Source organism: Triturus cristatus, chromosome 1_1, assembly GCF_964204655.1.
Source record: "Triturus cristatus chromosome 1_1, aTriCri1.1, whole genome shotgun sequence".
NCBI lineage: Eukaryota > Metazoa > Chordata > Amphibia > Caudata > Salamandridae > Triturus > Triturus cristatus.
Genome location: NC_140579.1, coordinates 955,458,701 through 955,471,761, shown reverse-complemented (window position 1 = coordinate 955,471,761; position 13,061 = coordinate 955,458,701). Strand labels below are relative to the sequence as shown.

At 41.3% G+C, this 13,061-nt stretch overlaps 1 protein-coding gene across 30 annotated transcripts in view; it reads left to right on the top strand.

The window, feature by feature from the left end:
* ARHGAP27 (Rho GTPase activating protein 27) overlaps positions 1 to 13,061 on the top strand; it is a 1,125,989-nt gene that overhangs the window by 830,680 nt on the left and 282,248 nt on the right. For all 30 annotated transcript variants that reach the window (XM_085650850.1, XM_085650847.1, XM_085650970.1 and 27 more), the window contains 3 exons: positions 6,460 to 6,879; positions 9,834 to 10,055; positions 10,811 to 10,891. In XM_085650850.1, the coding sequence (XP_085506976.1) occupies positions 6,460 to 6,879; positions 9,834 to 10,055; positions 10,811 to 10,891 (723 nt within the window). The remainder of the gene's footprint in view (positions 1 to 6,459; positions 6,880 to 9,833; positions 10,056 to 10,810; positions 10,892 to 13,061) is intronic.

The window sequence follows — 13,061 nt, the reverse complement described above, 5'->3', positions numbered from 1 at the left end:
GTGCTCACACGGTTGTTATGGTAACTGTAATTATGTTTTTGTACTTCTAATTATAAATAACCTGCATTTTCCATTTCGGTCTCCTTTTCCCTGTATGTTATGATTAATTTCTTTGTTCTAATGGTCCTTGTCACATGATTGAACAGTTGAGACATTGTTCCTTTGTGATTATAATTGCCGGGTCTCAATTGGGTTAACGGGTTTACTCCTGTTTTGCTTTGCCTATGATTGAGCAATCGCTGGATTGCAAGAGTTTTTGTTAAATATTTAATACCATTGATTGTATTACATGATGTACAACTAATCTGTAGATTATGTCCTCTAGGGAGACCCCCTTTTATTCGGATGACTATATCCAATCCATCCTCAGTGGACCCTCTTTACTATCACATACTTCCACTCCCTTACCCTCAGCGTCCAACAACTCGAGAGTGTTACTTGAGAGATTGGAAAATCTTTTTAAAAAAGCAGATCCGTACTGATTTGCATGCTCGCATGCTGACAGAATATCTTAAATCTAATACAATACCACTAGGATTACAAATCCGCAACGTTCCTGCGATCTTTACCCAAGATCCAAAATTTCGCACGGGTTTCAGCCACCTTGCCAATACATGCTCCAGACATTGGATGGTTCTTGGTATCGATACTGCCATCGAACATAGTAAAAAAGAGTTAGAGGAGATAGCTGAACTCGAAAAGCTGATCTTAGCGGATACCACTATTGTTGAGGCAAAAAACCTTTTGGATAAGGTAAACACTACAATCACCACTTTCCATACCTTTGAACAGAACAAAAAAATAAATAAAATTCAAAGAGGCATCAAAAACTACAATAAAAACCAAACTTACCCATATTTGTTGGATACCTTCTATAACACACCATACCAACCTGCTAAGACCAAAAACTGGGGTAGATTTCGCAACAACCAGGCAATCACTTTTTCCGATTCCTCCAATACGTCGATAGAAGATTCAGACAGTGGGGAGGGCACAAGTACAGGTCCATCTAGACGTCCTCTACCACCCCCTCTTCTTCCTACTAATTTTTTAGGAACAGGTCGCGGTCGCGGCCGCAGGAGACAGAACTATCATTATCAGTTTGCAGGCGAGAGACAGACCCGCCAGAAGTTCTATCAATGGGGGCCACAGCAATAATGAATAAAATTCTGCCTCCTAATTCGGTCTTTTCTAACATCTCTGATTTTGTCCCTTCTGTACCAATCATGCCGGCTCAAGCTGCCCCATTACTACCTACTGGTTTGGTCACCGATACAACTATACCGATCTTCAATCTGTCTAAATATCCTTTATCTACTGATGAAATTTCTCTACTTAGTAAGGGCCTTTCTTTTGTCCCAACGGCACGTAGTGATTTTTTTCAAGTTACAGGAGGATTTACTTTTATTTTTTAGACGTATTCGTCTGAAACATTTTTTCTCAGATAAACCTGATACTAACTTCTGTGCGGGGTCACAATTTAAACCTCCTTCAACCTTTTTGCCTCCTGCATCCATGATGCCACATGAAATTTTATCCTTTGAAAACATCAAACAACTACAATAACAATCTGAATTTGTGCCTTACAATTTGCCACTTACTGAAAAGTTAGCCATGGGTCACCTTAGCGATAATCAGAACATCATTATCAAACCTGCAGATAAGGGTGGTGGTATAGTGATAATGGATCATGACAAATACGACACTGAGATTCTTCGCCAACTTAGCAATGCTACACATTATCGTAAGCTTACATCTGACCCCCTTACTGCCATTCAAAATAAAATTTCCATGATCACCACACAGGCGCTTCACTTGGGCATCATTAATAAGAAGGAACATTCTTTTCTTAATAATCCACATCCCAGGACACCGGTAATATACACCTTACCAAAGATCCATAAGAATGCTTCTACACCTCCTGGACGACCAATAGTGTCTGGCTGTGGTTCTGTACTTGAGCCCTTAGGCAAATACATTGATTCTATCCTCAAGGAGTTTGTCCCATTAACTGACACCTTTGTTAAAGACAGTACCCACTTAATCAACGTCATAGAGGATCTACCGTTTGACCTAGAGTCAGATCTGATGGCAAGCTTGGATATTGAATCGTTGTATACCAACATTCCTCAGTCTGATGCGCTCAAAGTCATAGAAGACCTAATGAACACTAGACCAAGACCTATACGTATCCCAACTAATTTTTTGATTGAACTCCTTGATATAGCCTTGACCAACAATTATTTTTTGTATAAGGATTCTTTTTACCTACAAATCAAAGGAGTCTCTATGGGTTCTCGTTTTGCTCCTAATTTTGCGGTCCTTTATGTGTATCATCTAGAAAAAACTCATTTTATCAACTCAAAATACCTTCACAACTAATATTTTTCTGTGGCGGAAGTACATAGATGATATTCTTTTGTTATGGCACGGTACCCATGATGCATTAGCCGCCTTTGTCATTTGGCTAAATAATTCCCAACCACATTTGACTTTTACTTCAGACATCCGTAAGAATGACCTCCCTTTTCTTGACCTGGTTTTACATGTTGAAGAAGGTACCATTGGTACTACACTATACCGAAAACCAACAGAACGTAATACCTTACTCTTGTATTCTAGTTATCATCCTCGTGGCTTACGCGACGGATTACCGTATGGACAATTCGTTCGGATCCGCCGCAATTGTAAATGGCGGAAAGATTATTTTCGGGAGGCTGCCATTCTTTCTGAGAAACTGACTAACCGTGGTTATCCCAAATGTTTGGTTAAAAGAGCCCTTAAACGGGCATAGTATAGCCATAGAGATATTATCTTGACGCCTACTATCAAACGTACCAATACGCGGATTCCTTTTGTCTCAACTTTTAGTCCATCAAGTAATAAAGTTGGGAGTATTATCAAAAAAAATTGGACACTGCTCCGTACATTTCCGCATTTCTCAGATCCCCCGTTACTCTCATACAAAAGGGGTGAGAATCTTTCTGACAAATTGGTCCATGCCATTACTTGGCCATCTAAAGAAAAACGTGACTTATCAGTGACGACCATGTGGGGGCTCCCGCCGGTCATAGGTCATTTTAAATGTCAGAATTGTAATGTTTGTGAACTGACACTTAACACGAAAGTTTTTGTCACACCTGAACATACCTATCCTTTGAAACAATTCTCAAATTGTCGCACCAACAATGTGATTTATTCTATTCGCTGCCCATGTAACCTTGTTTACATTGGGCAGACAACGCAGATGATCAAACAACGCATCTCGCAACATAAGAGTCGCATCAGATGCAATGTTACCACTGCACCTCTGGTAACACAGTACAGGGATTGTAACCATTCTGAAAATGACATGATATGGCAAGTCAAAGACCGACCACAACTGCCTATCCGCAGAGGTAACCTTCAACTTCTTCTTAACAAGTGCGAGTGTAGATGGATTACCCGCTGCAACTCGGTAACACAGGGTTTGAATTCCCTTGATGAGTGGAACGCAGCTATTGTATACATTTAAGATGATTCTCTCCTTAGCTTTGTCCATTAGGGTACGTTTTTTCCTTTTCCCTCTACTGTGAATGGTTTTCATAGATATGAACTGTTTGGATTTTTGCTATTCTTATATTTTATCCATCCCCTTTCTATCCTGTCCCCTGTTATTGTATTATTATACAAATGTACCCATTCTTTTACCCTTTCACTTAACAAACATTTTTTCCTCGTAATAATTGTTTGTATAATATTAGTTTGACCTTTATGAAGTATGTCGTATGTATTATTGTTTATATGTATATAATTGTATATATTGTATAACATTGAATTTCTATTGATAATGCCATAAGTTCGGATCATAAGTCTAACGGATAACAAAGATAATAAATGCTTTAATAGGTTTTTTCATTCCTTTGTGGTTGGCCATCTTCCTAGGCCGTTCACACTTCTACCTTCCCCCTGGGGTACTGTTGTGGGCTTTCTCTCCCTCGCTCTAGTTGTACTTTCATTTCTTGATCACATGATACCGGCCATTGCCGGTTATACTCCGTTCTCTAACGGCCGTGAGCTGAGGACGTTTCATTCGTTTCCTTGGCTGAATGCAAACCGGATTGGTCCCGGCTTCCTTGAATAATTTGAAGGAATTGCTTGCAACCCTGATTTCATTTCAGTAGGCAAGCGTCTTTTATTGACGAGCGCTCGCGATGTAGTTACACGCGTTTGCTGGCGTTTTTCTATAATTGCTGGATCCTTAACAGATCCTAATTTGTTTTTTAGACAGCTGCCGACTTAACCACAGCGCGCACTTATTACCACCCGGAGTTACAACCACCTTTTCACTATGGGTAAGCGCCCATGTATAAAGTACCTTGGCCTAGTTGTCGCCTCTATAGTTGAGTTTTAATCATTAAAACTATCAATGTTATCCTTCAGAGCCATCCTGATTGCGCCCGGAATTCTATACCCTACTGGGACTGATACAGCGCTTACCTTACTTGTGGATATTAGAATCACCATTATTACGCCCATAACTCTGTACCTTGCTGAGACAGAGCCAGCATTTCCCTTACTTGTGGATATCAGGTATTTTCTCATTCTTTTCTCTACCCCCTTCTTAATCTATTTCCTGGGTTTTTCACTGATTCCCTTCTTTTGATTTTTCTGCTTATCTTTTAGAAGTACTAATTGGAGCAATTGTAACCGTAGTCCTGATGATGAACTCAAGCTAACGAGTTCGAAACGCCGTTGACCTCTCAACGTTATTTGCGGTCTTGTAAAGGGTCGTGCCCCAATTATGAAATAATGTTGTAATGATTAATGTTTTGTAAATTTTGTGCCTGACTCTTATTGTTAATTTAATTTGCGCCGCCTCACGTTGCTCTTGCACCCTTGTGTCACTGCGCCGTCTTCACCCATTACTTCACTTCCAGTGCTCACACGGTTGTTATGGTTACTGTAATTATGTTTTTGTACTTCTAATTATAAATAACAACCTGCATTTTCCAATTCGGTCTCCTTTTCCCTGTATGTTATGATTAATTTCATTGTTCTAATGGTCCTTTTCACATGATTGACCAGTTGAGTCATTGTTCCTTTGTGATTATAATTGCCCGGTCTCAATTGGGTTAACGGGTTTACTCCTATTTTGCTTTGCATACATCGTAATATGGCACACATCAGCTTCCAAAGCTTGACCAAAAATCTGCGATCGGCGGAGCCCCTACTCTCTCACATCCCTCACATCTGCAGAGCTAGAGGTCATGTCTTCTAGTGCCTCACTCCCACGCAGAATGACGTGCCCCTGCAAATCGTAGTCGCCTCCTCAGTCCCTGTGCCTCTTTACCTAGATCTCAGACTCGGCCAGCCTGTTAACTTTTTGTAGCACCTGGATACTCTTCTTGGGGATGTTTGTTCTTAAAATAGTCATTACATCACTATCCCATTCGGTAATTATATAGTGTGAATCTGGCTGTGGAGCAACAAAGCACATTATATATTTAAGTAGGGAGTTGTATCTTTTTATTACGTAGTTATGGTTAATCGCTTAACAGTTTTTAGGCACAGAGAAGTTAAGTGACTTGCCCATTCTCACATTATTTCCACTCAAGTGCCAAAGCTGAGATTAGAATCCACGTCTGAAGGTTGCAACGGTGGCAATTTAATCACAATACCACATTCTCTTCATTGACTAAATACTTTATAGCTGATTTGAGCTTCGGTTCACATTTCATTTCAACTCTTCTTAAAAGTATTTATTGGTGCTCGCCCCCTTAGTAGCTCTTATCTGATTTAAACAGCCACACCTTGCACCTGTCAACTGACTCGAAGCCTGTGGTACCTCCAGGTGTGGCCAAGTTTTTTCTATGGTTTAATTCACATTTCTTATGTCGTAAAACATATTTAAGGCCACTTAATTTTATATTTAAGTCAAAGGCTCAACTTAAATGGAAAGATTCACCTGCTAAAACTAGGGTGAAAAGACTCCATTCTCATGCAAGCTAGCTCCTCCAACCAAAACAAATCCTTCATCCTTTAGTTTCAGTACCACTGGGGATGGAGATTAATCATCACAGCAACTCTCCGCTTTAAAGACAGTGGGATTCTAGTGTGTCGGCGGTCTCTGTGGCCTTCTGCTTTATTTACAGTGGGACTTTTAGTATGATTCCGGTCTATAGTGTTTCCTTTTTTAATGACATGGGGTTGCTAGTGTGCCACTCCTGTTTGATGTTTGACACCTTTGGTTTTAATGAGTGTGTGGTTCTAACCTGCTGCCAGTGTCTCAGGCCCCTGAACAGCTAGCCAGGGTAATACCCCTTGAGACAATGGCACTCCTGCACTGTAGGGAGTTGTTACGTATGCCCTAGTCTCACATACAATACATCATCAAACTCTTAAGTCAAAATTCATAGGCAATTATTTGCAATAAAGCAGAAACTATAATAACAGTGCTGTTTTAAAACTGTTTTTCAGGTCAGCCAGGAAAATAATTTGTCTCCTGTGTATGCGAATGTAGCAGAACTGCAACAAAAGGCGGCAAAGGCAGGCTCATTGTCCCACCTGCAGAGCACAAGCAGCACTATTGACGAATGGGAAACTCACATTGACCAGGACAGTGGGAAGTTGTTTTATTACAACAGTCTCACCGGCGAGACGACCTGGGAGTCTCCCTTCTACCAGCCAGATGACCCTGCGAATTCTCCCAACTCTGTGATCTCTGAAGCAAGCCCTATTGAGTCAGAATGGGAAAGATACTTTGACAAACCCACGGGACGTTTCTTTTTCTACAACTCCAGCACAGGGGAAACCTCTTGGCAGCCGCCTGAGCAAGAGGAACTGAGTCCACATGAGATGAAGCCCGTGTACTACCAGTTTCCGACAATGGATCAGAGGGTATGTTTCATCACTTGCTTATGCCTAGCTTACTCATGCACAGTAGTACTACACATTTTATACTCAATAGGTTGTGAAGGAATGCAGTAAATTATGCAGTGAAGGATTGTGGGAGAGTGTTCTTAGGGAGTTGACTATGTAAACCCTCCTGACTGATGTCACTAGGCATGCTTTTCAAGGGAGGCGAATAGACCAATGATGGCACCCAGAAAGCGAATATCTGTTTTGGTGAAGTCTAAGAATTTGAGCTACTCGGCATCACGAGGGAGAGTTACCTTACACACTACAAAGGAATTGCAAGATATTGTTCCCAGCGAATATTTAATTTCCTTTAACTTAATCTAATCAATTCTTTATGGTTAGGCCTTTAGAAATGGAGTGGAAGAAGCCAGTTGAAACATGCATATCTAAGAAGTGCAGAAAAGGCACCCTCTGTGATTTAGTGGCTTGCTCGGGGACTATCGAAAACGGAGCTATGGATTTGCATCACTGTGTCAGTAAAATATATGTAGTTCTGGTCCGATGACTTTATCTCCTGTACTTCAGCTCTGAAAGCAGGTGGCAGAGCGTGCTGTTCATATTCCAGTCCCTTCAAAGCAAGTGCCTTAAACCTGAATATAAGTGTCAGAATTATGAGAAGCTGGTCATACTGTCTAGTGAATTGCTAGTATATAGCTTTGAACTGCGTGTGCCCTTCTCTAAACATGTACACTGTTTTTGCAAATAAATTAGCATATTGGACATTTGTGTAAGCTACCTGTAATGTGTATGCAGGTGATATAGAGCATTTAAAAGCTCCAAATGTGACCATGCAGAGAAAGCTTTCTCCACTTAAATGTGCAACACAATTGTCATATTTTGTTTTAATGCTAGTTTCTGTTATGAAGCAAGGAATCTACTCTCATACTAACCCGAATGAGCAAGGACCAAGAGGACCTGGTCCTGACAGTTAAAAGCTTTTTTCTGCTCACTTTTGTAGGAACAAGAGTTTGGAAATGTGTTTTTTTAGGAGACCCATAGTGTTGTGTCCTCTATGAAATATAGCTTTGCATTCATCTTGCATAACTAAACACAAAAGAAAGAAACGTTTTTGATGTCTATAGCCTGTTTTGTCTTGTATCCAATGGAAATGAAAAATGGAAGTACTTGAGTCACAGGCTGAATGTCATTGATTTATTGTATATACTACCTGCTTTTCAGGGTCAAGTCACACTTGCGAGTGATGATGAGTAATTCATTGGTATTGCAAACTAAAATTAATTCTTCTAATGTAATGCCAAGATATTTTTTAGACTAGCGAGCATCCTGTGACCATTTTTGTGTTACTCTTTTGCCTGCTCACTTGGCATCCTGGTTTGAGTTAGCCACAAATATACAATATGTGTTTTGTTACCCTTTCGAATATTTCAGTGAATTATACTCTTGTCTACCTCACTCGTTTTCAGATGGTGCAGAATCACAGTTGCCACCTACCTCCATTTGAACATGACACTCCTTTTTCAGTTTCTGGGGTTTTCTACCACCAAGTATTATCATTAGACACTTCACTGTAACTGGTTCAATTGAAACAACCCTAATCCTCCTAGAAGACACTAGAGTAGCAAATGAAAGGCCAGGTCTAGGCACATTGTGGCCCGATGCCAAGAAGCTTATTAGCAACCCTCTGCTTTATTTCATACCACACCCTCTGGTGAGAGGTTAGAAGTGCAGAAAAATACAATCGTGGGGACTTTCTGCCATGGTTCATCATCAAACCTATTATTTTAGGGCTCAAAACACCAGCCCCTAATAATGATTCTTACATGCTGTAATATTAGATGAGACAACTTGGTTATGTGTAAGAGGAAGTTTTGGTGGTGACAGAATCCCTGCTGTGAGCGATGGGAAAAGTCAATGTCCTAGGTAAAAATGAGGTAGTGCTGACAAAAGGTTAATTTTTAAAAGTATCAAAATCTCCTGTGCTGTTTGTGACATAATGATCTTTTAATTTCTGATTTTAACTGAAGGCTCGTACTGCAAAATATGCTTTTTCTGCCTGTTGTCCTATGTGACATATATCATAGGACAACACTTTATGAAGATGCGTTTCAATTGCTGCCTGTTGTCCCTAAAGGTTCCCGTCCGAGACACATAGGAGAACCTGGCCGGATTTGTAGAAACCGACAGAGGTGAGTGTCTCTGACGGTTGAGTGGGATTAAACAGACAGTACATAGAGCCCCTTGACTACCAACCAAAAGAGGATTGACAGGATTGGTCAAGTATGGTGGTTCTGATAACCAATATTTATTATTTGCTATTTTGCACTTCTTAGCAGAGTGACTTAGTTCTATAGGTCCTGAAGAAAGCCAAGAACTTTAATGTCATTTATGGCTGAAACATGTTGACCGTAGTAGAATAAGGGTATATATACTTAACCATTTCTTCACTTGCTTTTTAAACACTACCACTCCTTTGGGAAGAAGAATAAACATTGGTGCCCCAGAGTAGGTAGTTTTTAATCACCACTTTTCTCATTTTTGCACTCTGCCCCTCCTTACCTTTGATTTGGTAGACTCTACATGTGCTTTGCACTCCAGCTCCTTCCCATTAGGGGTTAAGTTGCAGCCCACATGGGGTACCTTGCGGTCCCCATGTTTTGGAGGAACCCAATGAGGAAGCATGTCACCCTCGGGTGAGTGAGGGTTTTCGTCCAAAACTGGTTTGTGCCCTGTCCTTATCTCTTCGACTGTAAAGTGCTGCTACCCTATACAATGTGTTTTGATGTTCCCTAAAGGTCTACCAGGAGTTTGTTTGTTGATCTCTTTAAGGTCTAAATATGATGTGCTTTGATCAGTAAGATAAAATAAACACTTAATAATTAGTCTGCAGTGGTAGAAAATGAAATTGAAAATAGCTGCTATATAAACCCTTTAAATATCACTCATGGCTTATTTTTTTTCTTGAATATCTTTAGCCACCCACACCGGAAGCCGACTATCCTGAGTATTCTCCAAAGTATGATGCCTTTCCTGCAGAGGACTACTCTCCGCAGGAAACCCACCACAACTTCTTCTTCCCTTTCATTCAACCGGAGAGATCACCATTAGCTTATGACATCGGTTCACCACCAGGATGGTCCTGTGAGACCAACAAAGAAGGGAAAAAAGTGTACAAACACATTACTACACATGAGATGGTAAGTGTTGCAGGCTTGCACGTACAAGCATACACATGTCCAATCAGGGAATGCAACTTTAGGAAAGATAAAAAACACATAGTCTCAAAAATAGCCAATAATCGGAATACAGCTGCAGAATTCACCCAAAAAATGAACATTTAATTTCCTCATGTATCCTGCTGCCAGATGGACACTCCTTGAAGTAGCCGAGCATGTTATAAAATGCAATCATCCACATCATCATCACATGTCCTTTGCATCCTGTTCTAATTCCTGTTCCTCTCCGTTAGGCCTTGCTCTTCATTCTTTTCTTCTTTCTCAAGCAGTGTTGACTGATGTGGCTTACTTTAGCCAAAGCAGGTCTGGAGCTTCCAATGTTGACATGCAGAGTGGAAGTGGCCTCGCAGACTCGTTGACTGTTGTATTGAGGCTAAACCAAATCTAATTTGCAGATGATTGTTCCGTGTTTGTAGTGAACAAGTCATTGGAATGAGGCTCAGATTAATTAACACTTCCTGAAATTAAGGCAAGGACCCACTGATCACTTTGTTTTTGTTTGTTCTCTCCAGTGAGCAATCTAGAGTAGATGGCATCTCTGTTATAGTTCACCAACTACAATCACCACAGGTCTCTCCTCTCACTCTTTTACCTTTAGTGAAAACTCCAAAGTCAGGGGCAAGGTTAATTTGTGTGTGATTTAGAAATCTAAAACAATAGGCACACTCAATATTGTATTTGGTTATTGGTTTTGATTAATTATTTTCCTATTTTAGTGGATCATGTCCCAGGATGATCAAGGACGGACCTTTTTCCATACGGCAGACGGCTCAGAATCTCAATGGACCCTTCCTCAGGTAAGCCAATTAATAACTTTCGATTCTGCCACCATGCAGCGCACATGTGTATATTTACCAAGGAACGCTTTGAATAGAGGTTCTTTCTGATACATAATTGTCAGGAAGTTAAAGAATACATGACCCCAAAAATTGTTTTCTGAAAAGAACGTTGAACCCATGAGGAGGTGAATGTGGGTTGCCTACAGAACCAAGCTTTTGGAGGGGAAATGTCCGAGACCTGTGCCACAGTATTTAAGAAGGGGGCTTGTTGTGGGGGATAGGAGATCGCCATGAAGAAGAGAGAACACTAACTTGTAGCATGCCAGAACAAAATAGCACCAGAATATGTGTTCCAGAATAAGCAGAGCAAAGCCGCGGACCAGGGAAGGGAGTCATTGCAGGTTCCAGGTAGCAGGAATTATCCCTTCAGCAGAGAAACCCCAAAACACCAAGGACTGTTGGTGAGGAGAAGGGGGCAGGCGTGGAAGGAGGATTAATAGAGACGGAGGAGCAAGAATTTACCTCAAAGTTCCTTCTTCAATGAGAACGAAAGGCGGAGGGACAGAGACAGGAACAGTGTGGGGCCTGAGGCCCTAAAACCCAGCTTTCTAATAGAGATAGAGACTGGCTATGCAGTCACCCCCTTCCTTATCATAGGTGCTGGTTCTTTCCAGGTGGAAGACGCTAGAACCTGCCAGGAATTAGAGAAGGACCTGGAATTAGGAACCAGGAGGAGGCGCCCGATTCCTGTAGGTTAAGAGGGAGAGGGGCGCCATTCAAGCTCAGGATAAGCTAGCTACGAGGGAGCCAAGGGTCAGAGTATGGGGGTTATGAGCTGGGACTCATGAGCAAGGCTACAGTCAGAACCGCGACTCTGAAGAGTAACGGTGGCAGGAAAAGACTCATGACCAGGAGACATGCCATGAAAGGAGTTAAATGTGTGTAGTAACAGTAATAAACCTGTTTTTAGTTTCATAAAACAGCTTTCTCTCGATCCGTCATCTGCCAGTCAAGGGCGCATTTATTTAATATACAAACTGATATGTAAATGTGGAAATTGATAGTATTCCGTGGATAGAAAACTTTAGGAAATTATATTATTGTAAATACTGAACTATTACAAACCCACAGAACAAGCTTCCTAAATTATTTCCATTTAGCTGCAAGAAATGTAGGCTCGTGCCCATGTGCCTCTTGCCACTCTTTGGCACACCTTGCTCTCATAGCCTTTGTACATATGACCTTTTCTCAAATGGCTGTTAAATTCTCTTCACATAAAATGTTAGGAAACGATTTATAATATTTATAATAACTAATCTGAACGATACAGAGAATCTATTCTAAGGGAATATTTTTTCAATGACTATCAAGAAGCAAATTCTTGCTCGCGTGCCCCTTGGAATGGTGGTCCTTGCAAACGATACTTCTGTCAAATAGCCGTCGGCATATAGGGTTGCCATGGCATCTATGCGACACGGACATTACCAGTCTTGGCAATGCTCTCCTCAGTGCGTCCTAGTGGCTACACAGTGTAACTTGGGTTATTGAACAGACCAAACCATTTAGTCAAAATGTTCAACAAGAAGATTCGGTGAGGCCAGTTGCAAAGGCGTTGTGTCTTGGGCCGTGTGAGCCAGGGCAGTAACATCTGTTTGACTTATATGCTGTTCCTTGGATATGTTATTGCAGCAAACAAATCCGCGGAGAAATTCTACATCCCTATACAGATTTCTTGTTTATTTTGAAAGTGAATGCATCCGGAGCATCGTGCTAAAACATCGAGCACAATTGTCCCTGCCACTGTGAATAGAAAGGGAGGCACGGAGGACATACCTATCCTCCAATTCTCTTCTTTTCATGGCCTCTTCCAACAAGGCTGCCAGTCATGCTCTCCATCACTTCTGCCTTACTGGGTAACTTCTCCTCAGCACCAGTTCTGTCTAAACGTGTCCTCCCCCCATCTCTGCACAGGGAGGGATACCTGTAAACACCAACCTACAGAGCAGGAGTAAGGCTAGTGTGGCCCATTATGTTCGAGGCATGTGGGCTGCTGAATTCATATCTGTGCATAGATCGCCGCCTAGTGTTGGGTCCGGATGTTTGCACGTTGTTGTCCTGGAAGAGTCTTCGAAGTATCCTTGGATAGGTGACTCCTCCCCTGGACTACAGTGCGCATGGGCATCCTCTC